Genomic DNA, 27337 nt, shown 5'->3' on the forward strand with positions numbered 1-27337 from the left:
GAACATCGACGAGGAGGACCTGCCCCTCAAGGGTGTTGAGCAGCGGTCCATCTCTCTGGAGGAGCTGCAGGGCGCCCTGGAGGCGTTCCTGGTCAACACCACCCAGGGCGTCATGCCCCTCACGCAGGTCGAGGACCACCCCATTGCGGACGGGCGGCCGGGGAACCTATCGCTGGCCCTGCAGGCGGTGCTCATCAACGACAGGGTGCCCCGGGAGGGCAGCGACCGGCACACGCCGGTGCCGTATGGCGGGCTCACCGGCATGCGGTCGCAGCTGACCTAGGGGTTGACTGACCTTGCAATGTCCTGCTGGCATTTTTTGGGAGCCTGTCGCGCGGCCTCGCAACGATGACGAGCCGGCCCATCGCATGGGCTGGACCGCGCTTGGCGTGGTCCTGGCCGTGGCTCCGTTTGTAACACCATCAGCTGTAGCTGTTCTGGTGCTGCAGCATCCGGTAGCTGTTCTGGTGCTACAGCATTTTCTATCCAAGGGGGGCAGAGGACAGGGCCGTGCCAGTGGGAAGCGCAGTGGCAGACATGACTGGGATGCTGCAGCGGAGGAGCCCACCAGCAGCTGTAGGATAGCAGTTCGTGTTTGCTCAACTCACACAAAGCTGCACCCTGCAGCCCGGCCCTGCACCCACCCTAGCATGATCCCCACAGACTGCAACACAGGCCTTACATGCGCAAGATTGCAGGAACCACACATGCAGCAGCAAAAATATGCGGGCTACCCCGCACCCTCGCCCTCATCGTCGGGCTGCAGCCCCATGCGCTGCATCTTGAAGCGCGACATGCGCCCCTGAGGGGCCGTGGCTGCAGGCAACCCAGCATTTGTCGCAGCCGCGACTGTGCCGGTGCCCGGCGTCGGCCTCTCCACTACCGCTCCAATCACTGCCGGCATGGCGCGCACTGGGGCTGCGGGCCGAGCCCTGGCTGCCGCCGCCGCTGCAGCCTGCGCCTGCGCCGCGCTGGGCGCCCTGCGCGGCTTGGCGCCGTCGCTGCTGCTGCTGGTGCCGCCTGCGCCGCCGCTACCCAAAAACCCTTTCTTCAGGATGGATTTGGGGCCCACTTTGCTCAGTGGGGCTGAGCTGCTTGGACTGGGCTGCTGTTGCGGTGGCTGCGATGGTGCAGATGGGCCCCCCGCCTGCTGCAAAGGCGCGAGTGCTGGCATCTCTCGTGCACTGGCCCGCACCGGTTGCTCTTCGCTGTCCTCGTCATCGCTGTCTGTGGCGGCTGCTTCATTGTCCAAAAAGCTCACACGCCTGCCGCTTGATGGTTGCACCGCTGCCGCCGTCGTAGCAGTCGCCGAGGTGGCGGGCTCGTGTTGCTCCCCGCCACTGCCTGCACCAGGGGTCTCCCTGCGCCTGCCACGCGCCGCGCGCAGCAGTCCCTGTGCGCGCCGCTCCGCCTCCCCCTCACTGAGGTCCTGCTCCTCGGCCTCCCTCTCAGCCCTCATCAGCGCCTGCCACAAGTCGTCCGCCTCACCCGCATCTGCAGCGCCCACTGCTGCCTTGGTTGTCGTGGCTGATTCTGGTGGCAACAATGGTGCTGGGTGATTTGAATTTGCTGCTGATTGCGACGGCTCTGCCCCCGGCACGCCGCCGCTGCGGCTGCCCCTTGTGCCTGTTTCAGCTCCACCGCAGGCACTGCTGCCGTCACCCTGCGCCTGCTGCAGCCACGCCTCTGCCTCCGCCTCCGTCTCTCGGATCTCCATCAGTGGCACACCGCCCTCCTCCCTTTCGCCGCCCGCGCTTGCACTATCCGCTCCGCCGCCGCCGAGTGCGGTCGCGGAGACGTCAAGCCGCGCCCGCAGGGCCCGCAGCTGCTGCTCCGCCTTTTCGATGCCCTCGCCCAGCGCTGCGGCGCGCCGCTGCACGGCGTCGCGCGCGGCGGGCGCGGGCATTTCCGCGTAGTACTGGCCCCCCAGGTGCACCGTCAGCTCGTTGGTGTGCACCAGCTCCCCGGGGAAAAAGGCGTGGCGGCCAAACGGCACCATGACGGGGTGGCGGAGCCTCCCAGGCAGGGTGGCCAGCAGGCCGGCGACCTGGGCGGCGCCGCTGCGGGCCTCGCGCAGCAGCGCCAGATCTGACTCTTTTGTGGCGATGGCGCGGCGCACCTCCTGGGCATAGGTGGCGAGGGAGGCCGCGTCCAGGGGGTCGTCCCCCAGGCCGGGGGCCGCCATCGGCTACGACAGCCGGCTGCGCACCCGCTCCACTGCTGTTGCTGCGGCTGGGCTTCTGGGCTGCAGGGCTGAGAACTGAGGGCTGCCAGAGTGTGGGAGCAAGAGCACGACCCAAGTTCCGCGAGCGACGTCCAGCCCTGCACCAGGCGAGGAGGTCCGCAGCAGCTGGCTGATGCGCCGCGGAGCACGCGCAGCGCTCAGGGCAAACGCAGGCGGCGATTTGTGGGACCCCACACCTGCGCAAGTTGTCAGGTGCAAAATTGTGAGATACGCCAAGGGTCGTCCGTGGTCGTATTGCGGCGAGATCGTTGGTGATCTGACGCCGTTTGTGGTATTCAGCTCGAGAAATGCCCCAAAACTTGACCTTTGATACGTATAAGCGTGCCGGCTGCAGGCGTAGCTGTCAGATAGGACGACTACGGTGTGTCGCGGCGATGTGCAAGAGGAGGAGCCACCACCCGGCCACCTCTGCCGTTTCGTTCCTGGCAGAAGGGCGTTCAAACAGCAACCCAACGCAGTTTGGGTTGATTTCTTGCTAGTCTGGTGTCCTCAGTTTGTCGAAATTAATGTAGATACCTGACATTTGCACTGCCGTTTGCCAGTCAACTCCTAAGCCTAATATTTGACCCCCTCTACATGGTTGTGATCCCCTCGCCCTCCCAGCCAGATTAAAAGTCAAAAGGATGCCGTGCAGTCAACATTACACAGCGTCCTGAATCACGGGAGTTCAGTCATGCAAGCTGCAGCGCGTTGCGAGACCCAGGGGCATGCCCGTTCCCCTGCTGCTTGCAGTGGTGTTGCCAGGCGGCGGCGGGGATCACTTGCCCCGCCGCCGCCGCGCCAGTCACAAGTCTCGCCGCGCCTCGGGCGTCCTCGGTAGTGCCACCGTCCCCTCCGGAGCTGTGGCCGCGGACGCTACGGGCGCGCCGCGCCACGCCGTCTGTGCAGCGTACAGCGCGTTGGCGCCTCCCAAGGCCAACACTGATGGGACAGCGAACATGCAGCCCCCGGGCTTGAAGCTGCCAAGTGTCTGTGCGAGGCAAGGGATTTGCACAGGCTCACAATGGCAAGGCGTGTACAGGGCGGCTGGCGAGTGGCCAGCGGACGGCCGGGCTAGTTCCTGGCTTGGCGAGTCCAGGGGCGGCGCACAGCCTCAACCCACAGCAGGCATCGCAAGCCGTTCCCTCCTGAACCCACCAGCAGCGCCGATGCCAGGTGCACCGCGGGCGCGTACGCCATCCAGACCGCGCCCCGCCGCCGCCAGCCGTCCAGTGCCACCACCATGGCGGCGACCAGCGTGGCGCTGGTACCCAGGCTGTTGAGGGCGGTGACCAGGAACAGGCTCATCCCCGGGCAGCTGTCAGAGTAGTACGAGCCGTCACCCGTGGTGAGGGGCAGCAGCGACGCGAAGAAGAACAGCGCGTGGCAGGCGGCGTGGCCGACGCCCCATCCCAGCGCGAGGTGCAGGTGGTCTGAGTAGGTGAATGCGTGGCCGCTGCGCAGGGACATCGCCTCTAGGGAGCGGCACAGCCACCTAGGAGCAGGTGTTTGGATGAGCGCTTCTGGTCACGTGTGAAACAACAAGTAGAGAAGAAATGGGTGGCCTGGCTGATCCAACTTACCCACACGCAAATGCAGGTGGGCAGCGCTTTCAAGTCAACAGCGGAGTGCAGTCCCGCTGACTGAAGCTTATCCGCTGCTAACCCTGCTGGCTGGTGCATCACTAATCGCATAGAAACCGTACACCCACTCATGCATGCGCCAGACGCCGACGCGTGCCGCCTCCTCGATGGCCACCGCTGCCAACACCACACCAGCATATGCACTCGGTGTGGCTGCCAGCGGCTCAAAGCCTGGTGGTGAGTGGGAAGTGGGGGTGGCGAAAAAGGGAAGGCACGCAATCTTGATGTGTAAGCGCGCATGCTTGCCAGGTGGATTCTAACTTTTTTGAAAATGGACCGACTGCCACCTTCAAGGTGGAAGGCCTTCAGTGAACTACAGGCAACAGCTACGCACATCCAGGCACTGGTGCCCCAGCCCGGACCTCTGAATATGGCAGATGTGAATAGAAGGACTACCAACCACCAGAATGCACTGTGGAATGAGAGCCAGCCGCGGATGTAGGCGGAAGATGCCGGGCAGACGGTTTTGGAGACGCGCAACCATGGCTTGCATCTGAAAGCTGTGCCGATGCAATGCGTCTAGCCACGTCATTCAGGCTGACACTTCACCCCACAACATGTAAAACAATTGCTGCTTCAACCATTCCTGCAAGCTGCTGCGCTGTGGGTTGCGGGCTTGGCAGCGGCGGCCCGGGCAAAGCGGGGCACATACATCGTGCTGGCGCCGACCTGAAGATGCTCAGCAGAACTACAAAGGACTTCGGCGCTATGAAAACGCCGTAGAACGCCGCGCCAGGTCCCACCGCCACCAACAGGTAGCCGAAGAAGTCTATTGCCGCCATGGCCGCTGCTGTGTTGGCGCCGATTCAAGCGTGCAGCAAGCGGCGCGTGCTGCACCCTCTGAGCTGGTCCTTGCCAGCAGGTGCAGCATTTCCTACAAGACAGGACAATAGACGCCAACCATGCTGACGATTTAAACTAATCACAGTATGACCTTATCTCAGCGTCGCACGAACTGCATCAGATCGCGGTATTGAACCGTTGTGTGCGCACAAGCTTGATACGTGCTTTTCCACAAGATGTTCTACGCGGGATGCATACAGATATGGCTTTCGAGCCGCAGGCAAGGGCCGTCACAATACTGTACGGTAGCAGCGTTGCTTTGAGCCAGGCCTGCGTCACCCTTGCGGTTTCATGTTGCTTTGCCGCTCATGTGTCAATCCAAGCTTCCTGTCTTGTCTTGCTGTTGCTCGCATGTTTGATTACAAGCAATCCGTAATGTCACTGCTCTCCTGCTGAGAAACTTGTGCTTGTTTGGTCAACGCTGGTTCAAAGCCAATGGCGAAGTGTCAGGCCGTTCCACCGTTCATTTGTGCGGCCATGCGATCCTGCTGCACTTCAAAGTTGTCAATAGTGCGTGTGTGTGGCGGTTGTACGACCTGTAACATTTCTGGCCGCAGAAATGTATCCTTGCCCAGCTGTGATGCTACAACAGATAGAGCCACATGTCTGCATGCTGATAAGTACGATGAGCCCGCACAAGATACGCGTTGCGCTTTTGGAAAAATGTCTGGCGTGCTGCTGAAGAGGCTATGCCATGAAATGTGATAAGGCAATCAGCTGAACAGTAGCGCTAAATGCTATTACATGCCGCAAGTGCAAGGTGCAGGTGCCTTGATGCCCTGCACTACGATAATATGGCTGCCCTGCTGGAGTGAGCTACAACTTGCGACACCCACACGTAGGACGCAGGGGTAAAGAGAACCCATATACTTCCAAAACGCTAGATCTGGCATCGACGACAGGATGCATCACACCATGCCAACAGACACAACCGCCGCAGTAGCTTCAAGACCACGGAAAACACGAGGCTCACCCGCTGCTCGCAGAGCAGCCGATGACAAACGGCAACATGCTGTGACCAGCACAGCGGCGGTGGAGACAGCAACTGCATGCCTGCCCTTGGTGCTGCTGCCACGCACACCCACAAACGAGTTGCCGCGAGCACAGCCAACCAGGCTTGGCGCCCTGCGAGGTGCCACTGCTCCAGATTCTGGGATGGTACGAAAGCCATCGACCACCATGCAGCTGATTGTAACTATGCGATATGGCGTCAAACGTCAGTAGCCCTTGTTTCCCTGTATCCGCGACCGCGCGTCAACCTGGCCGCGGCGGCAGGCGAACAGCGCATACCGCAGCGATTCACACTCCTCTGGCCGCGTCGCTGCGCAGTCAGTCGCGCTCTTATTTTGCTCCTGCAGGGTATATGGAATGGTCGTGGACGTGCTGTGTACCGAAGGTACGCACTGTTTGCACGCTGATGTCAGGCCCGCCTCACGTCGGAATACCGCACCCGGCGGCAGCAGCAGCACCGGCCGCACCTTCATACACGGCGTGTCTCGCAGGCAGGCTACATAGTTACGTATTAGCCCAGAGCAGCTAGTGGACATAGCTGACACGTGCCTGCGCGTGAACAGCCCTGGAAGGCGACGAAAAGCTGGCTGGCTGAAACGCGGGTGACACGGAGTGCGATCTGATGGCTGACACATAAGCACAAAGCTCTTGCAACGGCGCACACAGAATCAAATAATCTTTCAAGCCACGCCGTTGACCCAGATCTTGTCGTGCGCACTCCGCTCAAACATCAAACACTGGCTACGAGACGGTTCGGGCATGAACAAGTCGCGCTAGCTTGCAAAGTAGCACTAATAATCTACCATGATGTCGACCGTTGGTCGCTGCCGCAGCGGCTTGCAGGGGCCCATGGGTGTGGGTAGCGGCAGCACCACCCCGACAATGTTCAAGGCAGCACTCAGGTCCGTGGTGAAGCGGGCTGTCAAGGCTTGCCGTTGTGCCACTGCGGCGTCCTTCAGCCATGCATACTGAAAGGATCTGGCCACACCTCGCTGTGCAGGCGCCTCCGGCCCCAAACAGCCGTGTTGAGCAGCACTGACAGGCACCTCCGGCGGCAGCAGCAGCAGCGCCTCACACGGTGCCGCGCCGGCTCGGAGGTGCGCCCACTTACCGGTAGTGGCGCCATAGTTTGTGGCGTCACTGTACAACAGGATGATCCCAGCGATTGAACAGTCGGCAAACTACCAATATCACTCGTGTCACCGCATCGAATTTTGAAATGCTATGTCATGCTGTCGCCGCAGGACGAGCCGCCCGGTACCCCGAGCACCAGCACCAGCCGTCCCGCGGCCGACCCGGCCTCCCCGAATGGCGGCGACAGTCCCGAGGGCTCCGGCATGGGGGAACAGAAGATTGCAGGCTCTGAGCGCGGCGACCTGCAGATCCCCAAGGCAGGCAGGGTGGCGGGAGTCAGCAGGCGCCGACGCCTTCCGGCTGGACGGGGTCACTGCGGGGGAGGGGGGGGGCAACATCGGCAACCGGATGGTCCCTACGTTGCACATTTCAGGCATAGCAGGATGATGCATGGTGACGGTGCCTCACAATGCCACAGAACAGCATGTGCCAGGCTGTGTTGGTCGGATTATTAGCAAGCAGAACCAAGGATACCCAACACTATGGGAGAACCAAGAGGGCACTGCGACGTACATGCCATATGGTCACGATCTGAGGTGAGGTGCACACCATACAAACGCATGTGCATGCGCCCACTTGATCACTTGCAGGAGGTGATTGAGAAGCTGCGGTACAGTGTGTTTGGCTACGACACGCTGTGGGTCACGAGCGTTGACAACTACCAGGAGAGCGGGGTGGTGTTCAAGGGCAACCTGCGGGCCAAGGACCCGGCAGCGGGCTACGCCAAAATGAAGGACAAGCTCCGGGTAGGAGGCTGGGGCTGGGCAGGAAAACGGGGAGGTGGATGCTGGGCTATCGGGATGGAAGGCGTGTGGGTGATCACGACGTTGACTTGTTTGGTTCTTGATGGGCTGCGGGATCAAAGGGGAGGGGGGGTAAAGGGACACAGATTGCTTGCTCACCCTGCCCATGTCAAACTTATGAACTTCACTGATATGCCTGGCCCCCGAGACCGCGTGCCCGGCACTCAATTGCACACACACACACACACACACACACACACACACACACACAAACACACACACACACACACACACACACACACACACACACACACGCACACACACACACACACACACACATGCACGTGCTTGCAAATACACACGGCACATGCACACACAGCCATGACTGTGCACATGCCCAATCTCTTTTTATGACCAGGCTGAGCTGGGCGATGACTGGCAGATCTTCCTGCTGGAGGACAAGGACGAGAAGCCCACAGCCGTGGTGCTGCCCAGCACTGCGCGGGAGGGCCAGATCAGCAGGTTCACGGAGGTGCGCGTTGCCCACAAGCATGTGGCGGTGTGGTTGATCAAAGTGACCGCTGGGGTGACCTTCAGGGGAGGGCCCGGGTGCTGGTGCGGAAAGTTGAGCCCTACACACTGCCCTCGTCTGTCTTCCCCGCTTACTTGCTGACGCCCCCTGAATCACATTGTCCCACCGCCGCTCCTTGCAGATCTGGCTGGCGGTGTCATTTGGGATCTTGACGACCGTCACGACCCTCAACAGTGCAGGGGTCCCGCTGCTGCAATTCCTGATTGACCCCTTCCGCACGGCAATCTCGCTCAAGGTAGACAGTGGAGCTCTCCAATGATCTAGAACCGTATGTTCATCCGTTGTGACGCTTTTACTTGCACAGCAATCAAGCATTGGACGACCATTCATTTCTAGCAACCCTAACCGCCCCAAATTGCACCCCGTTGCGATTGAACCCAGGATATAACCGATGCTCTACCGCTGGCAGGCGCCTTCTGGTTTACGCTCGGCGCCCATGAGTGGGGCCACCGCTGGGCCGCCGGCCGCCAGGGCGTAAGCCTGTACCTGCCCCTCATTGTCCCGGCTGGCTTCGGCTTCCTCGGATCCTTCGGCGGCCTCACGAGGTTCCGAGGGTTTGTGCGGGACAGGACTGCACTGCTGGACGTCGCCGCCTCGGGGCCGGCCGTGGGCACAGCGGCCAGCCTGGGGCTGGTGCTGGCGGGCTTGGGGCTCAGCAGCGCGGGGCTTGGTGACGTCACCGTTGACAGCGCCGCGTTCGCGGACAGCTGGAGCATCGGGCTGATGGTGCAGGCGGCGTTGGGCGACGCTCTGGCCAACCCAGAGGTGGGCTCAGCACACTGTTTGCTGGCAGGGGGCTTGTACTGCATGGGAAAGCGCGCGCGCTGGGTGGTGTGGTTTGGCCGCTACAGTATTGCATCCGGTATGCACCCGCAGCGGCATCCTGGCTGGTGACCTGCTTCTCTGCGTCAATTTCGCGCTCCCCTCTGCCCATCTCATGTGCCCTGTGTGTGTAAGGTCCGCGTGAGCTCCCTGTTGGTGGCGGGCTGGGCTGGGCTGGTCGTCAACGCCCTCAATTGCCTGCCTGCCGGCGAGCTGGACGGCGGGCGCATGGCGCTGGCGCTCTTCGGCCGCAGGCACGCTGATGTCACGCGCCTGCGAGGTTCATCAACGGCAGACGGCACAACCAAGCAGGGTGGCAGCCGATCCTTGTCTGCAACGACGCTTGCTTCGAAGCAGCCCCAACCCATTCCCAGCGGGCGCCTTGCGTAGCCCCTGCCTGCCAGCCTCTACCATGCACCAAATACTCAATTTCACTGGTGGTTACACCTACGCATGCGCCTCCCTCCGTCCAGCCACACAGTGCTGTCCGCATCAAACCCCGCAACACGCGCCACCATCCATCGCAGGGGCTACACCGCGCTGGGCGTGCTGACCATCGCGGCGCTGGCCATCACCTCCTTCAACTCCACCCTGGCCTTCTACTGGATCCTCTTCCTGCTGGCCCTGCAGCGCGGCCCCGCCCTGCCCTGCCAGCAGGAGGTCGCGCCACCGGAGGACCAGGGCCAGCGGCGGCTGGCATACGCTCTGATGGCGCTGCCGCTGCTGGTGCTGCCCCCTCTGCCCGTGGACCTGATCCTGGCCTGGCGCGACATGGGGACGCCCACGCTGTTCTGATCAGCTGGGGATGCTTGAAAGGTGCAGAGTGTGTGCATGCCGGCACAATGCAGCAGTGTAACGCACCGCTCATCTGCCAGCAGCTGTTGGTAGGTTGAGGGACTTTGTCAAGCCAGCTGCCAGCAAAAGCACGGCCGCAGCTGCTTTCGTATGCAACCCATTTGGAAGAGCAGGGTCGAACGCAGCGCCAAGCAGTAGCAGCAGCAGCCTGGCGTTCATACACAATAGCGTAAGGACACGCGGCAAGGCATCACCGGTCGTAGACGCAGCCGCGTTTGCGGCAGCCTCTGGGAGTAAAAAGCACACAATCAACCGGGTAGGACCGCCACCAAAGATCCCCTTGATGCTGTATGTTCCACCTTGGTCTCGTGTGCTGCCCTGGAACACTCTTGTGCGAGGAAGCGTAGTGCGGCTGGTCAAACCCTGAATCTGGCACTCACCCTTGCGCTGCCCTTGGTGAATGTTTCACCCGTTTGACAGCCACATTGGTGGGCTTGAGTGATGCCCACATAGGCCACTATACTATGATGTATTGCAGCCCTCCTCGCTCGCAGGTTGCCCAATAGATGGGGCACGGTCACAAGCATACGGGACAGTATGGTGTAGGTGCATCCTGTTCAGGGCTCCCTAAGATGCAAACGAACTGCCTCAGAGTGCTGCATGTTCAATGTCAAACGGTGTTGACCGCACTGCGCGGAAGGTGTCTGCAGCTGCCACGATAAGTTGGCCGCATGCAAGCATGTGATCCACACACGGTAGCCTGGCAGAAATCAACCAACGTGAGTGCGTCACATGCTTGCATGCGACCAGCGCAAATCTCGTTGTCATGCTGATGCGCCGCTCAAGTGCAATGGCGGCTGGTGACAGCGCTCGCATGTGAAGCGGCTGGGCCACCACGCTGAAGACCTTCCTTCAATAGTGGCAGTCGGTATCAAGCATTTCATGTGAACGCTGAGTTGTTCAACATCTCCGACAATCTCGCAGCACAGCTCCTACAACAGCAGCCCCTCGTCCGGGGTGTCGTGAGACTGAGGAGAAGTTTGTGTGGCACAAGCGACAAAATTTCAGACAGGGGCGCGAGATGCTGTCTAGATCGGTAGCTGCACGCCTGGCCCCAGCAGCCTGGAGCCACTTGAGAGGTGCCTGGGAATTACCAGTATGTGTTTGCGGCGCCACGAAGCCGGCGCCGCAACTTCAGTGGCATGCGCACGCCGCGCCTTGGGCGGCACACACAAGCGGCGCGTCGCTGCTGCTGCAGCAGTTGCCTGGCAGCCCGGCAAGCGTGCGCCACTTTCTTGGCGGCCTCGTGGAAGAGCCCAGCAAGACGTACAACGAGCGACGTCTTCTTGGGTGAGCCGCGCTTGACAACAACGTGTCCTAGCAGCCGAGGAGTCGTCGCTGTGGTCATTCAATCAGAGCGCCAGGTGGCGATTGCCTCTGCCTTGCTGGCGGCATGCCCTGGCATAGGCAAGCAGTGCCTGTTGCTGCCGGCGCTGGCTGCACAGCGTCCGACGTGGTCCTCGCCCTTCCTGCGTCTCCCCACAGCTGGTCTCCCGAGCAGCTGTACACTGTGGTGTCTGCCGTCGACCAGTATTCCCAGTTTGTGCCGTGGTGCGCCAAGTCCAGGGTGCTGGTAGACCGGCCCCGCAAGGATGGGGGCTACATGGAGGCCGAGCTGGAGGTTGGGTTCCAGGTGTTCAATGAACGGTGAGTTGCTTGGGGGTGCCCAGCACTGGTGGTGCACGTCAGGGGTCGGCGCAGCTCGCCCTGGATGGCGCAATTCACGCAGCACATGGGGCTTGCAGACAAAGGTAGTGTGAGCACATGCTTGGTGCTTTGCAGCGTTTCACCAGCATCTTGGCCAAACTGGTCATTGAGACTGCTCCCTGCATGCTCCAGGCGGTTGTTGTGCCAGCGCTCATCGCCATCGCTCTACCAAAACCCACCTCACCAGGTACACCAGCAAGGTCACAATGCAGCGGCCGCACCGCGTCCACAGCAGCGTCGACGACAGCAGCCTGTTTGACCACCTCGAGTCCACCTGGGTGCTGCGCCCGGGGCCGCAGCCGGGCACCACCTGGCTCGTCTTCAAGGTCGATTTTGCGTTCAGGTCGGCGCTGTACCGCCACGTGGCGGACCTCTTCTTCGACCAGGTGGTGCGGCGCATGATGGGGGCCTTTGAGGGGCGCTGCGCGCAGCTCTACGGGCCCTCGACGCTGGCCACAGGCGGGGCTGGTGCCGGCGCGCGGCGGCAGCCAGCCGGCGCGGGCGTGGGGGCTGGCGGTGACCACCTGCCCCACTACCAGCAGCGGCAGCACATCCAGCAGCAGCAGCAGCAGCAGCAGCAGCATCATGCGCGATCGCAGATTCTGCATCAGCAGCCGTACGCGGGCGACCGGCTGGAGCCCCTGGGGCCTCGGGGAGGCGGTGGCGCACCACAGGCGAGGCAGCAGCGGCCGGCGCTTCAGGCACCGCCTAACAGCGGTGTCGAAGGCCCGTGAAGCCTCCTTTTTTGCAAGCCAAGACTCGATGACTTCTTTCTCTGCGTTGCATTCTTTCATATTTTGAACGTGATTTTGACTTAGCTTTCTGGATAACCGCAATGGACGTACCTTGAATACAGGTGTAACCCTGCATTTACCGGTGTTTGATGTACCGTTGGCCTGCCAGACCAACAAGGTCTCCGTCAACGGAGTCCGCGCAGTCCCAGTGATGCGCCCTTTGAACCCACCTCAGCCAGAACGCCAGCGGAGGCCAGCCCATGCCTGCAGTGCACACTGGTGCGAGTTTGTTTCCGCAGTCGTGTCTATCATGGCCTACAGGTACCGCGTGAAGTCCAGCAGCGTCCTGTCAGCCTGCCAGCTCGAGCTGGTCCGTAGTGGCGCTTCGTCACATGACGAACCGCACACCGCCGATCCACATCGCATGCCCCACATGATGCAGTGAAGACGTTGTAAGGTATGTTGTTCCCAACATACAATATTAGCTCAAGCCCTTGTCATGGCGCACGATGCGGACACCAGCGCGGCTGTAATGGAGCAAGGCGCGGGACCGGAGGAGCTCGTTTGGTACCTTGGCTACGTGAGGCAAAAGGATTTCACAGATTGTCTCTTTAGGGACTCTGCCCTGGCCCAACCAACTACTGCCCGCCCGCGGAGGCGCCTCCGGCACATCGCGCCTCGGGCACGCCCAGCAGCGCTTGCCAACACGCGCCCCCGGCTTTCTTGTCCTCACACCATCTGCCAGGGGTCTATGGTGAACCCTGTGTCGCTGAAACGCCGCGGCGTGCTGCCCAGCAAGTCCATGCCCATCACATTGGAGGGATTTGACCTGGTAAACTAGCCCTCGCTGACAGGACACTAGGAATCATCGTGCGGGGCTGCTGCAATATCGGCCGCCCTGGACACCTTTCTGGAGCCCTGAGCTGCTCACATCTGGGAATCGTGGGGCCGTGGCTTGTCATCCGCGAGAACGAATCTGGTGGTGGTGGGCCAGGGAACACACTTGGGAACCAAGCCTCTGCAGTGCCTGCACCACGCCACCAGCCGGCACGCCCTCGCCCCACAACACCCTGGGCCTGACGGTCATAATCCACCTCCAGGAGTTTTCCATGAACGGGATGGCCAACATAGCGGCGCGGGAGGGGGCGGTGATGCACGGCGTGGCGCACCTCGTCACACCCCAGGTCGGTCTGCAGCTCAGGGCAGGGCTGGCAGTGGGAGGGGGTGCGAGGTGGTGGTGGTTTGTGAGGAGGCAAGGGATGGCGGCGTAAGAATTCAACTATTTTTGGGCTGGTAGGGGGGCTCAACCACGCCCTGCCCCGCATCCAAACTGGGCCGGTTGTAGCTCGCGTTGCAAACGTGCTGCTGCCCCCACATGCCGCCCAGCGGCAGCCGCAGCCTGATGCTCCCGGTCATGCCTCGGCGCCACTGCTGAAATGACGACGCGCCCCCCCTGCCTTGACGGCTGCTGCATCAACTCTCATGCCCACCTGACCCCATATCGACCCCGCGGAAGCCTTGTTCCACCCTACCCGCCCACCCCAACAGATGTTTGAGGTGCTGGCCAAGATAGAGTCAGTCTACAACTACACTCTCGTTACCTGCCGCCCCTACGACGACTCAGCCCCCCCAGTCCAGGCGCGCGCCTTCATCGTGCCGCTTGAGACGATCGCGGCGCACAAGCGCCACCTGGAAGAGCGTGGGCAGTCAACCCTGGAGCTGCCCTCAGAACGGTGGGTGCGCGCGCGCCAAATGTATGCGCCAGGCGTTTGAGCATCGCGCGACGGCTCTGCTGCCTGATGCCGCGGCAGCACGCTGCCAAACAGATCCTCAGGGGTGAGCCGGCTTGCCTTGATTGTGCCTCCTGACTGCTCGCCGTGCATGGTCTGCACTGCCCGGGACAACACAACAGTTTGCCTGCAGCACCATTAGCACCTGATGTCATGCCACCCAACCCGTGCGTCTGCCGCCAGGTACATCCGCATCATTACAGAGGGCCTCCGCCACTTTGGCGCCGCCCCCTCCTGGATCGCGCGCATCGAGGCGCAGCCTTTTAACCCCGCCCGCCCGCGCGCGCAGTGGTTGACGGCGCCCGAGGCGCCGCGATCCAACGGGGAGGCGCTGCCCCTCTTCACCCTGGCCCAGCTGGCGGAACACAAGGTGAAGCGAGTAGGGGGCAGGCAGGGGATGGGGGTTGAGGGTCAGGGGTTGAGGGATCACACTTTAAGGAGTTCGGGCATTCATAGCAAGCGAGGTTGGTAGGTGTTTCACAACATGGGTGGATCTGGGCTGGGTATTAGACAGCCAACCAAATATGATGAGGTTGGAGAAAGAATAAGCAGGTAGTAACCAGGAGGACAATGTGCTGTGGGCGACAGCCGCTTTGACCCCCGCTCAACATGGCTTGGCACGGGGTTGTGGGCATGGCCTGCAGCTCTGACGCTGGTGATCGACATGTTGCCCGCGTACACATCTCAATTTGACGTACACCGCCACCCTGCCCGCGTGTGCACTCCCACCCCTCCCCCAGGGCCGCCTGCCTGCCTACTATGCATGTGGCCGCAAGGTCCTGCGGGCATTGGCGCCAGGCGGCCACCCCTTCTCCTCCATCTATAAGATGCTCAGCGGCACACAGGTGGGGCTGGCTGTGGGCCGGGGCTGTGCTGGGTGGGAACGGGGCCGCGAGTGCAGGGACGGTTTGACCCGAGAGAGGAGGCACGACCAGGCATCCCCTGTATCCTTCACTCCCCCCACACTGGCTGGCTTTTGTGTTACATGCTGCGGGTCGCAGCAATCCCTGCCCTTCAGGTGCTGACCTGGCCCTTGGAGGTAGCGTCACATGGCTCCTGCGCTGCAACCGCTCCTCAGCTGCAACCTTCCCTTCCTGCCCCCACACCCACCTCATGGCAGTCTGTCCTCTTCATGTGTTCCGTCCTGTGAGTGCCCCGTCTGCGTTGATGGTGGCAGGGGGGATCAAGCCGGCGGGTGGCGGGGCCTGGCACGCCTGACAGGTGCTGGATGCCACAACAGCATTGCAGCCTGAATATCTGCACTGCAGCTCTGTCTGACCCGACACAACACCCTCCCAGCTGTTTTTCACCAGCCCATGCGCGCAACTGCTGCCGGTCCTTGCTGCTGCGCGCGCCCCGCTGCAGCTACGACCCCAGCCTGCCTCCTGTGGAGGGCCCTGACGACGTCCAGGAGGTCCACGTGGCCTGGGCCGAGGACCTGGCCATGGAGACAGCCCTCAAGTGAGGAACGCGGCCAGCCGTTGGGGCATGTGTGTTTTTGAGTTTGTGCGTGCATATACACGCGCGCGCGCATGTGTGTGTGTGTGTGTGTGTGTGTGTGTGTGTGCAAACATGCGCGCATTTTGCGATCAAAGGGGCTATTGCTGCTGAGTTCTTGAGAGTTCGTTGCTTAAGAATGCAGACATGAGCGAAATCGTTTACAGGTGTCTCATGGCTGCGCATAAAAAAGTAGTACAGTAGTGCGTTTGTCAAGGCAAGCACGACAAGCCTCATCAACCCTCTGGTGGACTGCCGCAACAACAAGCTGCTGGAGCCATCACGGCCTGTGCGGTCTGTCCCTGACTGCCCCCAGCCCCTTTTCATGCGCTGCCAACTGCGACCTCACCTAGCCAGCAACTCTCTGCTCACCCTGATTTCGCCTCACCAGGTATGACTTCAAGCTGGAGGTTGTCGGCTACCTGGCAGACGGGGAGGTGGCACACGGGGAGGGGGGCGTACGCAAGTAGAACGGGGGCGACGCAGGCAGCACCGGCAACATCAAGACTGGCAACGCGCTGATATTGTGAGCCGTGGAGAACGCACCTTTCTCCAAATGCCAATTTGACTAAGCGGGTGTGCAACCTGCGATAGTTTCATGCCATAGTACGCCGACAGGATCCCTACCCTGACTTGGATGCTCGCCCAGCACAGCCTGACGCACCTGCTGCTCAATGCTGCGGCACACCGCAACATGCACTGTTGCGGATCTATCTGTCGACATACGCTGTATCTGTCTGCTCAGCAACCAACAGGGGCTAACGCCTGACACCCTGTATGTCATTTGTATTACGATGCATGCCACGTCCTGGTGTGCAACACAGCGCGCAGCACCCAAAGCATGAACATCCACGGCAGCGAGCCATGTGCTTTATTGCCAAGGGCTTGCACCGCAGAGAAACCTATGAACGCACTTGCATATCTGCCGCCGTTCAGGCTGATCCCACTGCAGGGTGGCGCCCAAAGTAGCATTATTAAACATGCATGGCCTGCAACTCGGCTTGCAATCGCACACGCGAGCGCAGAGCCCAAGCCGGCTGTAACCTTATGCGGCGGGTGCCTGCCGTCAACGCGCAGCACAGCGCACTCGCAAAACGGGTGGGAAGCTGGACGAAAATCATCGAAGCAGCACCATGATTGTTGTGTGGCAATGCGGACCCGGGACCATCATGCGTGGCCGCATCCCCCTTCCCCGCCATTGCCTCAAGCTAGACGCGTGCTGCGGGCGCTGGGACCACAGCAGGAGTTTGGGCGCTGGTGTCAAATGTGTTGCGCGCTGCAGCTACTGCCCCCAGCGAATGCTGCACAGCAAACGTGGCCGCATGTGCATGCATGAGAGCTGCGCAGACGGTCCTGGTGTATGAGCAGTGAGGTGGAGCAGGCGCCATCGTTTTGTGTCGTGATGGCGGCGCAGGGGTAAAGCCGCTGTTGAGGTTGGATGAGTAGCGGCCCCGCCGTTGAGGCACAACTCAAGGCCTGACTCGCACCCAGGCCTAGAGTGCTCTCAGCGGCACTGGAACCCCAAAAGAACAGCCTAGCCAAGGCGGTGGCAGGAACTTGGCCGCCGTTCGGCATTTGTTCACACCGCTGGCCTGGCTGGCCAGGCGCACATGTACTGTGCACATCGTGATGTGCGGAAAATGAGTGCAGCAGAGTGCGCTTCCATCCCTGTGGTATGCCACGCGCCACGGTGGCCGGTGGGGTCGATGGTGTGTTGGTACAACAAGGGGTGCCTGGCTGCGCAACATGCCGGCGATAGCGCAGCATGAGTATACCCTCTGGTGGAGGGCGCATGCCAGATTGCTAAACAAGCGCATGCTATGAATGCAGAGTGAGGGGGGCGCCTGGCTGGTGGTTTGACGGTGTTGGCAACTGGATGGGAGGGCAAGCAGGCGCGACATCGTGTGGCCACGCCCCGGCCTTTGTATGCGCCCGGGTGAGGGCAAGGCCGCAGACTTTGGGGGGTGATACATGTCTCTGGGTTGGCCGCCGCTTGCTTTGATTCAAGGTGCGACGGCAGGAGGGTGGTGAGACACCGGTACAAAATGTGACAGAAGAGGGCGATAGATCATACGGTACAAAGCGCTTCAAGGCAAAACAAGCGAAATGTTAGGGTACAGGCGGCATTCGTGCCAAGAGGTGATGGCAGGGCACAGCAAAACAAGCAAAACAAGCCCCGCCAGCCCTGCACGCAGCGGCCACAGGGCGCACAGGGTTGCTGCGGCAGTCCTGAGTGGTGTGCAACAGCCAGCAGTACCAGTAATACCACGCCTCGCACTGGCCAATCTTTGCACGCTGCCTATCCAGGCCCCGTTGCCAGGGTCGGGTGGCGCGCCTGCAATTGGGGCGCCTCAAGGCAGGCACCTAAGACAGGGCAGGGGCAGCGAGAGACCACCCCGATGCATTCCAAAAATGTCCTCTCATCAACCAGCACAATCAGGGCGACACTCCATCCTATCGCCCTGTGAATGGCCGCCAGCCCTGACAACGGCCCAGCGCAGAGCGCCCGCACGTGGTTCTCTGCTGTCTCTCGACAGAGAGGGACAGCGGGGTTGTGTGGCGGTGTGCCTGCGGCGCCCGCGCGCAGCTCTTGGGGGTCAGCCCCGCCAGGTGGGAATGTCGCCTCGCACACCCGCTCACGAGCTGTAGCCGTCGCTCCAGCTGCTGCCAGTGCTCCAGTCGCCGGAGCAGCAGCCACCACCACGCGGGGCCGCGCAGCCGGCGTAATTCGCAAACACCAGCTGCACGGCCTCGGCTCCCTGCGCACCACACGCGCCGACAACGATGGGCGGCCCGCTGTGCAGCGTGCCAAACACGGGGCTGCCGGGGCGCGAGCCGCTCCAGTCCGCGGCGCCGGCGGCGCCGTCGCTGGACACGTGGGATGCGATGTGGCCGATGACGAGGAAGAGCAGGCCTGGGACGAGCCAGTTGAGCACGCGCAGGTGGGGGCTCGGGCCCAGACCCCTACGCGACGCGGGGAGCGGCGCGCTGTAGTCGCTCCCCGCAGAGCTCGAGGAGTCGTCGGCGCTGCTGCTGCTGATGCCGGGTGACGCGGGGGCGCGGCACAGGGTGTCCTGCAGGGGAGCGGGACGGCAAGTTGAGATCGATTGGCTGCGGCGGCGCGTTTGAATTTTTGGAGCTGCAGGCAAAGTCCTTGCTGCACATCAGATACCGGCCCAGCACACACACAAAGCTCGTCTCCCGCCGCCTCGCTCTCCGAGGTCCTTGCCCCAAGCTCACCGGTAAGCCCCCGACGAGCGCCTCGCTGATGCGCCCCTCCTGCTCTGCCCCAGCGTAAGCGTCTGCCATGGTAACATCACCGCCCGCCGGTTGTGCACTGTCATCGTCCTTAGACATGACCACCCGCACACAGCTGTGCCCTGGCTCGCCGGACGCGGCCGGCGCCAGGGCCAGCTGCAAGTTCAGCTCAGAGCCCTCGCCCTGGGCCTCATGCACGGATGTAGCGGATGGCGGCCCCAGAAAGACGGCTGCATCACTGCTCGCTGCGTCTGTCGAGGGCGGGACGGCTGCGCCGGACGGGCTGAAGAAGCGGGCGAGCAGGTGGCTTGTATCGACAGCGCTGCTGGCCCCAGGAGCAGCAGCCTCATTGAGACCGTCTTGCCAGCTGCATGAGGGCGATATGGCCTCGTAACTAAGCGTGCTGCGCGGCGACGGCGGTGTGGCACGTGCCGCGCGTGCTGCGCCCGCGCCGTCGCGATTGCCGTTGTCATCGTGTGTGGGCGCCGGGAGGACCGCGGCCTGCTCAGCCTCGCCCATCGCTTCGTCACAAAACACCCAAGCATCGTCGCCGTCGCCCAAAACACCTGCGCGCACGCACGGCGAACGTCCGGCATGTTTTGAAGGGCCCGCGCTTCCCGCAAGCAGAGCAGCGGTCAACCGATGTGCAATCCCACCGGCGTCGTTGCGTTGAGTCCGAGTCATGACGCGGCTACGCTGGGTGCTGGCCCGCGGGGTGGCACAAACAAGCTGTGTCAGCTCAGGCACTCGGGTGTCTTGATCTCGCTAGGCGCGCACTGGGCAGTACTATATGGTCAGGGATTTTGAAAATGAGGATCAGACCGCGCTTTGTACGCCACCTGGAGAGGTTCTCCGCCTGCTCGGCCGGTCCAGCTCCTCTGATGATATCAAGGTGATGTACCGTCCAATGCTGCTCAACATCTTCATGGGCCAAACCCCTAGCCGAGCGCAAGACATATACACGGGTGGGTTCAAGAAGTCCACGTCCACCCGACCGCGCAAGTGGTGGTTTGCTTCAAAAACGAAACGAGCAAGGTCAAAACGAAGCCCGGACCGCCTTATCAATCCGCGTTAAGGCGTTCGGTTAGGCCGTTGACACCGCCCTTAGCCTGGATGTGGAGGCTGGGGGCGGGAGCGGCCCCACACCCCTCGATGGACGTGCGTGCATGCTCGTGCTGCCTGAGGCGGGTACCAGGTGGCGCTCAAGCCCGCAAAGGTTCCACATACGCATTGCTGGTTTTAACGGCGCTTACAGGTGCGTGTACACAAGCGAGGGCGCGACCGCTGCAGCCGCTGCTGTGCACGGGTAGCTGCAGCACCGGCGTCAGCCGCTGCAATAGGGCTTCAAGTTGCCTGATTTGAGCAATAGCACACACGCACAGTCTGACATGATCACAAACAGCAAAATGGACACCCTTCAATCGACCAACCGCCTCGCAGCCGCCTTGTTTACAGCGCCGGCGCACGCTGCGGCGGCGTCCGCCGCGGCAGCGCTGACGGCGAGGGACACGGGCGTGCGCGTGGCTCTCGTCGGCGCGGCCGCGGTGCCAGCCAACCGGTTCTCATGGTCGGCGGCCGCGCGCGCCAGCCCCGCCGGCCTCACTGTGCGCGGCGACGGCCGCCAGGTGGGCACCGTGGAGTATGCCGTCAGCTACAACCGCAGCGGCCCCGCGCGCTCCTGGCTGCTGACCGGCAGCGTCACCGTGGCCAATGCAGCGGGCGGCGTCGCGGCGACGCTGTCAGAGGTGCAGGTTGAAGCACAGCTGCTGGCGCCGGGCGCAGCGCCCGTCAGCGGGCCGGCCGACTGCGCAAGCGACGAGACGGGCGCGGTGCGGCTGGCGCCGGGGGCCCGCGTAACGTGCCCCTTTGCGCTAGAGCTGCCTCGCGGTAGTGCGACGCGGGCGGTGTCGGTCGTTGGGCAGGCGACGCTGGCGGGCGGCGGCGGGCAGCTGGGCAGCACGGCAGCATTTATTGCGCTGGCAAGCGCGGCTTCAGACCCAGCCGTCGACCTGGGGCGCTGCGCAGTGCTGACAGACACCTTTGCGCCAGGCGGGGTGCTGCCTAGCGGGCTTTATGGGGGCAAGCGACCCAACATCGGGAGCGGTACCTTTGTGTGTGACCCTGTTGAGGTGCAGTACGTGGCCAGCTTCGGGCCGTTCTCCGGCTTGGCAGCTTGCGGCACCTACCGCGCTATGCAGGTCGCGCGCGCCAACCCCCTCGGGGGCGAGCAGCTGACGGCGATCGCGTCCAGCGCAGTGCTGCTGGTCGTGGACGGCTGCCAGACAGCAGCCGCGGCGGCGCCGGCGCCTCTGCTGCTGCCGCCAACGCCGTCGCCGCCGCCGCCTCAGTCACCACCGCCGCCGCCTCCGTCGCCGCCGCCGCCGCCGCCCTTCGTTGCGCCACGGCAGCCCCCGCAGCTGCTGCCGCAGTCACCGTCGCCCGTCCCGCCGGCGGCGGGTGAGTACTCATACACCTATGAGTACGAGGAGAAGCCCAAGGGACCGTCACCGGGTGACATCACGTACGACGACAGCCGGGCCGCAGGCCGCCGCCGTCGCCGGCTGCAGGTGGCACGGGACTGGCATGTCGCGGCAGAAGCAGCCGGCCTGGTACGATCGCACGTGAACACTGCGACAGCTGCTGGGGCTGAGTGGTGGGCGCCCAGCCTTGGGGTGATGGAGGACCCATGGCCCATGGCAGATGCGGCGAGCTGGGACCAGCCAGTCACAGGCGAGGCGGAGTTTGGCGAGCCAATGCGACTGGTGCCACCACAACAGCAGCAGCAGGAGCAGCAGCAGGAGCAGCAGCCTGGACAAGGGCCAGCAACAAAAGCAGCACATCATGATGATGTCGTACAGGAGTTGCGCGATCACAGCTGGCCATGGCAATGGCAGCAGCTGTCCCAGCACGACAGGCGACCTCAGCTGCAGGCGCCAGGGGCTGGCAACGGCTCGACCCCGCAAGGGCAGCAGCAGCGCCATCTGCTGGCGAGCCCGACGCCACCCCCCAGGCCCACCATTGCCATTTTAGGCCTGCAGGTGGCGAAGCCCGTCGCTTACGACTGGCAGCCCAAAGTAGCGGCCAGCCCCAAGTCTGTGGTCGTGCAGCGCGGTGCCAGCGCGGCCGTCCAATACAATGTCACCTTCACGCGCTCGCAGCGCGCAGCGGGCCACCTGCTCACCGGCTCCGTCCGCATTGCCAATCCGGCCGCCGCCCCCATGGCGCTCGCCAAGGTGACCGTCGAGGTACCGCGCCCCGCCGGCGCGGCCGCGGCGTGGGTCCGCGCGTCGTGCCCGGTCGACGCCAAGGGCGCGCTGCTGCCCATCGCCGCGAAGGGCGGCGTGACCTGCGGGTTCACGCTGCCGTATGCGTCGGCCGTGCCGCTGGGCACGGTGGTGGCGCGCGCTGTCGGGGTGGCCGGGTCAGAGCACAGCAGCGGCGCCGTCCCCTTCACGACTGCCAGAGCGGCCCGGCAGGTGCTGGGCGCGTGTGCGCTGGCCAGCGACACGTTCGCGCGGCCGGAGGCATCCCAGCCCCTGCTGTTGGCGCCGGCTGCGCTCAACGCGAAGCCGGCGTCGGGCAGCAAAGCCCCGGAGCTGCCGGGCGGGCAGCTGCTGTGCGGCACCCAGGCCTTCTCCTATACGGCGCGCATTGGCCCCATCCCCAGCGCAATGCGCTGCGGCTCCTTCAAGGTGAGCGTTGTCATGGTGGTGTGACGGGGTGGATGACTCTCTCTCTCCCAATCTCTCTTCCACGACACGACATCTTGCACCCCGGAATTCTTGCCCGTGACCCAGGATTGCGCACCACCATGCCGCCGTCACCTCGCACCACGCAACCCCGCTACGCCCACAGGTGGTCACCACGGCGCGCGCCAGCGCGACCAACGGCACACAGCCCACCGCGGCCGCAACGGCTTCCGTCGCTGTCGAGGTCGCGGGCTGCCCGCCGTCCGCTTCCACATCCCCCACGCTCGCCCAGCTGCTGGCCACTGGCGGGCCACTCGCAACGCGCAGCAGCTCGAGCAACGCGCCGCCAGCGCCGGCCGGCGGCAGCATCAGCGCTGCCGGCCTGACGCCGGGCCTGCAGTTGGAGTCGGGGGCGTGGGACCCGTCAGCGGCCGAGCCACAGGGCGCCGCCGCTGGCGCTGCTGCGCCGCTGCAGCTGCCGCTCGTGTCGGCTTTGGTGGCGGGCGTGCGGCCGTCGTCTGCGTTCAGTTGGTCTGTGAGGTCGCAGCCTGCGCCGCCCTCGATGGCGCTGGCGTACTCTGCCTCTGCGGAGGCGGCCTTCACTGTGGTCTACACCCGGACCCCCAACTCCGCCGCCGGCCGCCGTGCGGTGACGGGGCGCATCACTGTGACTAATCCCAATCTGATTGACGACCTGCCCCTGGCGCGCGTCCAGGTGGAGCTGTTCCGGCCGGGCGCGGCCGGGCGCGGCGCCGCGGCGCTGGCGACGTGCGCGCGCACCGCCGACGGACTGCTTGTCGCTGGCAGCCAGCTGACAGGGACGGGGGCGCTGGAGTGCGCATTCAGCCTGGAGGCGTCCGCCGCAGAGGTCGGGCCGGGGGCGATGGTGACGGCTGTGGTGGTGCTGCCTGATGGCAGGGAGGCGGCAAGCGCCCCCGTCACCCTTCCCTCTGCAGACAGCAGCAGCAGCAGCAGCAGCGGGAGCGGGGTTGGCGTTACTGGCAGCATTGCCGCCCCAGCAGGAAGGGCTTTTGGGGAGTGCGCGGCGCTGTCTGACAAGTTTGTGATGCTGGGGGATGACGGCAGCCGCCTGATGCCATCGCGCGCTGTGTCGGCGTCTGCAGCCAACCGCCTGCCGGGCGAAGGCGGCGGCGGTGCGCCGCCAGATGTGGTGTGCGACAGCCGCACTGTGACTTATTCGGCGGTGTTTGGGCCGCTGGGCGCGGCGGCGTGCGGGACCTACACGGTGAGATGCCTTCCTGCGGGGCGCGGGCGTTGGCAGTGTGTGGGTTGCAGCACTTTGGTGAAGGATGGCCTGAAACAGCAAATCACAAATTTCATGCGTAAGGCTCCAGCAGTTGGTCACTTGGATAAATGCAACGGTATGCCCCTTCCAAACTCGCATCGACAGGCCTCCAACATGGTGAAGGCAGACCCCACCTCCGGGCCCCAGCGCACCGCGGCCGCGCTTGCCGATGTCACCCTGACCGTGAAGGGCTGCCCCGGCGCCGTCGTGCGTCCCGAGGTGCTGTCCGCTGTCCCCCAGGTCCTCTCGGGCAGCATGTGGGGCATCAGCGCCTACGTGGACGCGCCCACCATCACGCTGCACTGGTCCAGGAGCGCGCGCGTCGAGTTCAGCGCAGGGTATGTGCCCAAGCCGGCCGCAACGCTCCAGGTCATTGCAGGCGCGGCGCGCGTCCAGAACCTTGGGTCTGCCGCGGCGCAACTGTCGAGCGTGCAGGCAGAGGTGGCCGCGGCTGACGGTTTGGCTCCGCCAGCGTCTGTGGCGGCCGACTGTGGGCTTCCTGCCGACGGGACACTCGCGGCGGGCGCCAGCGTCGTCTGCCGCTTCGCTGCGCCCTACCCAGACGCGAGCAGCGGCAGCGTCTCAGTGCGAGCACTGCTCGCGGGCGGCGCTGGCGACCGCAGCAGCCGGCCGCTGACATTTGACTTTGGGCAGACGGTCAAGCGCGTCGCGGCGGGCGGCTGCGCGGTGGTGTCGGACGGGTTCCTGTCGGGCGGCTCCCAGCTGGCGCCCAACTCAACCAGCCGGCCGCGCGAGGCTGAGGCGCCCCAGATGATATGCGACGGCCAGAGCATCAGCTTTGGCGCGCAGCTGGGGCCATACACTCGCAAGTCGTGCGGCAGCTACCTGGTGGGTTTACGCTTGGGGAGGGGTGGCAGAGATGGCGTGTTCGTCTGCTGCACTTGCAATTTGTGTCGCAGCGCGCGCCAGTGATGCCTCGTTCGCTACAGCGCAGCGCTGAAGAAGGTCCCAGGGCCCCGGCTTGCATGTGGTGCTGGACCAAGACCACGGCCACCTCCTTGCTGATGTCACTTGCTTATTGTGCGGCATTGCAGGTGACATACATGGCTCGCGTCAACCCGGTTACGGGTGACATGCCGGTGCCCGCGCAGAGCGCGTCATCTACGGTGCAGCTGACCATCACCGGCTGCTGACCGCAACACTGCGCGGCACCATGAGTGGAGAGGCACAGCCCTCAATGCGTAGCATTGGCGCAGTCATCAAGCACACGGCTTTGATCGCGAGAGCTAGCTGAACGCGACTGCCTGCTACTGCTACATTGTCAGCACGTCAAGGGGGGTTCCTCAATGCCAGCATCTTCTGGAGCAAACTGCAGATGTCAACCCCTCTCAGCCGCGGCTCAGGATTTGGCCCACGGCTCCCGCATCCCTTGAGCGTGTCGGCGCCATGCTTAAACCCTTGCTTCGCACCTGTGGTTAGCAATGGGCATGCAACACATTTTTGGGCCAATGCTGCGTGCGCTTACTGAAACCGCTGTTTATCATGTTGCAGGCCTGCCTTCGCTTTGCTAAATTTACTTTGAACTTGCAGCCCCTCAACACGGCACATATGCGTGGCTCAAAGGGGCAGCTACAATCCATTTACAGTTAATGTGGGCGGGCAGCAGGGTGTGCATTGTTGGCTTGGGGCTCATGAACTTCAAGACCAGGGGCATGGGTGCTGCCGGCTGTCATGCCAGCCAGCATGATTGGGACCCGCTTGCCCGCGCAGCCAGAGTTGCCTGCTCGCTGTGAAAATTGGTAAACTCGTGGAGCCGCACCGTCCCAGTGTCCTCTGTCGTGTGGAGCGTCAAGATGATATGTGGGGACTTCTGAGTCTGCCAACATGCCGCCAGCCAATGGGGTATTTGCGGTATTCCATGCGATGCTACACGGAGTAGAGTAGAGTAGAGTGGACCAGGCGCTGGGCACCCAGTATGCTTTGAGGACGGGCGCGGGGGTCAGGCAACCGCCCTGGCCCCCGCTGTCCCACCAGTGCGGGGGACCTGGGACCCCGTTGGGCGTTTGGGGATCCCCAGGTGACGCTCTTAGGCTCCGCCTTGCGGTGCCGCCTCAAACACACTTTTTGCCTATGACTCTGAGCAGACAGAGGCGGGACCCGCGCGGCCGTTTGCGCACTAACCTGGGGGTCCGGTTCCCGTCGCTGCCTCGTCCTCGCCACCGCGTGTGACCCTGGCCGCCGCCGCTTTCGCCTAGAACCCCCCAGCGCCAGGCGCGCTGTGACGACCCGGTGGGTGTGGCACAAAGCACTGCCATGCAGGTCGCGGCGCACGCGGGCTAGGTCCTTCCGCTCCACTCCCAGCTGCAGCAGAGTTGGGTCAAGGGCGTGTTGTATCCCCCCCGCGACCCCAAGTGGGATGACGTGCAAGCGGGCGATTAGGCCCGGCTGTGAGGACAGTCGCTCCACAAGCAGGCGGTGTTGGCTCTCAGCTATGTCATACACCCTGTCCAGGTCATAATCCATAGTGCACTTCAACTCAACCACATGACCAGTCTTGAGCCCCCGGCCAGGCTCCTTTGGCTGCTCTTCAATGACTACGTCTAGGCGGCTGAGCTTGCAGCTGCTGGGCTGCAGGCGACGACGGTCGCCTGCGCGAGGAATGGCATCGCTACCGTCACGCTGCTCCAACCCAGACGGGTCTGCACGCGGTAAGCCAGGGGCCCACCCAAGCAGGTCTGTGGGCACGCGGGCGGGGATGAGCAAGGCCGCACCCAAGTCCCCCATGTCATGGGAGCCTTGCCCTATGTCAGCCATCCTGACGCCCCCTGCCAGCGCGCCGCGCAGAAACGCAGCCAGCAGGATGCGGCTAGCCGCATTGTGACGCACCGTATGCTGCGGTTGCACTCGCCACAGGCCAGGGCAGCATGAGTTATCCCATCCATTTGACCGCACATACAGGGGGTACAGCGGGTTTGGGCCCTGTCCGTCCCTGTGGCCGATCTTGTAGGTGGACAGTGCGCAAGTGCGAATGCGCATGGACGTCAACGCTTTGCTAGTTGGGGCGGAGCCTGGGTGCGTGAGGTGGCGATTTGAGGAGGTGCGTGAGGTGGCGATTTGAGGATGCTACAAACGGGTCAAACTGACAGCACAGGTGATCAGCCAGGTCAAGGGGTATGTGCAGGGGCCTACCTGCCATGCTAGACCTCATGTAGATGCCCCACGCCCTTGAAGATTGGTTGACGCACCTGGGCACTTGTACCCCCGGGGAAGTGAGGGTGGTGGTGCGCACACCTCCGGTAGCCGAAGCCCAAGCCTGTAGTCAGCTTCGGTGACGAGGGTGTCTCAGAAGCAAGGAGCGGCGAGCTGTGGGCCGACAGCATATGTTGATTGCGTACGAGCATCTCTATACGATCCGCAGCTTCTCATGGATTGCCCTTGACAAGCAGCTGAGTTAGTGTAGATCGCCGCGTGGCAGCCATGCTCGCTTACCGTGGTTTCAATGACGTGAAATGTAGACTTTATGCGACA

The 27337-nt window shown here is 63.3% G+C and overlaps 8 protein-coding genes across 8 annotated transcripts; 5 read left to right on the forward strand and 3 right to left on the reverse strand.

Annotated features, from left to right (window-relative positions):
* Positions 1-13: 13 nt before the first annotated feature.
* On the forward strand, positions 14-283 carry MNEG_2078 (hypothetical protein; the record flags this gene model as incomplete). Its single annotated transcript, XM_014049436.1, has 1 exon — positions 14-283. A coding segment is annotated over one exon (270 nt), but the record flags the coding sequence as incomplete, so codon positions are not given.
* Positions 284-730: 447 nt separating this feature from the next.
* Positions 731-2185, reverse strand: MNEG_2079 (hypothetical protein; the record flags this gene model as incomplete). The annotated part of the gene is made up of 1 exon (XM_014049437.1): positions 731-2185. One exon carries the CDS (start codon positions 2183-2185, stop codon positions 731-733), a length of 1455 nt encoding a protein of 484 aa, XP_013904891.1.
* Positions 2186-3029: 844 nt separating this feature from the next.
* On the reverse strand, positions 3030-3694 carry MNEG_2080 (hypothetical protein; the record flags this gene model as incomplete). Its single annotated transcript, XM_014049438.1, has 2 exons — positions 3030-3215; positions 3383-3694. The coding sequence occupies 2 exons, from the start codon at positions 3692-3694 to the stop codon at positions 3030-3032; spliced, it is 498 nt and encodes a 165-aa protein (XP_013904892.1).
* A 2834-nt stretch (positions 3695-6528) lies between these two features.
* Positions 6529-9807, forward strand: MNEG_2081 (peptidase M50; the record flags this gene model as incomplete). The annotated part of the gene is made up of 9 exons (XM_014049439.1): positions 6529-6623; positions 6764-6818; positions 6966-7121; positions 7446-7601; positions 8017-8130; positions 8312-8425; positions 8572-8955; positions 9148-9341; positions 9540-9807. 9 exons carry the CDS (start codon positions 6529-6531, stop codon positions 9805-9807), a joined length of 1536 nt encoding a protein of 511 aa, XP_013904893.1.
* A 1453-nt stretch (positions 9808-11260) lies between these two features.
* On the forward strand, positions 11261-12308 carry MNEG_2082 (Protein COQ10 B; the record flags this gene model as incomplete). The annotated part of the gene is made up of 2 exons (XM_014049440.1): positions 11261-11514; positions 11762-12308. 2 exons carry the CDS (start codon positions 11261-11263, stop codon positions 12306-12308), a joined length of 801 nt encoding a protein of 266 aa, XP_013904894.1.
* Positions 12309-13417: 1109 nt separating this feature from the next.
* MNEG_2083 (hypothetical protein) lies at positions 13418-16065 on the forward strand (the record flags this gene model as incomplete). Its single annotated transcript, XM_014049441.1, has 7 exons — positions 13418-13492; positions 13857-14041; positions 14282-14468; positions 14839-14943; positions 15219-15244; positions 15464-15559; positions 15987-16065. 7 exons carry the CDS (start codon positions 13418-13420, stop codon positions 16063-16065), a joined length of 753 nt encoding a protein of 250 aa, XP_013904895.1.
* A 2166-nt stretch (positions 16066-18231) lies between these two features.
* MNEG_2084 (hypothetical protein) lies at positions 18232-19372 on the reverse strand (the record flags this gene model as incomplete). Its single annotated transcript, XM_014049442.1, has 2 exons — positions 18232-18669; positions 18836-19372. The coding sequence occupies 2 exons, from the start codon at positions 19370-19372 to the stop codon at positions 18232-18234; spliced, it is 975 nt and encodes a 324-aa protein (XP_013904896.1).
* An 887-nt stretch (positions 19373-20259) lies between these two features.
* MNEG_2085 (hypothetical protein) lies at positions 20260-25002 on the forward strand (the record flags this gene model as incomplete). The annotated part of the gene is made up of 5 exons (XM_014049443.1): positions 20260-21506; positions 21864-22545; positions 22709-23788; positions 23954-24697; positions 24904-25002. 5 exons carry the CDS (start codon positions 20260-20262, stop codon positions 25000-25002), a joined length of 3852 nt encoding a protein of 1283 aa, XP_013904897.1.
* Between the last annotated feature and the right edge of the window lie 2335 nt (positions 25003-27337).

The sequence above is a fragment of the Monoraphidium neglectum genome (genome assembly GCF_000611645.1).
Source record: "Monoraphidium neglectum strain SAG 48.87 unplaced genomic scaffold scaffold00226, whole genome shotgun sequence".
Classification (NCBI taxonomy): Eukaryota; Viridiplantae; Chlorophyta; class Chlorophyceae; order Sphaeropleales; family Selenastraceae; genus Monoraphidium; species Monoraphidium neglectum.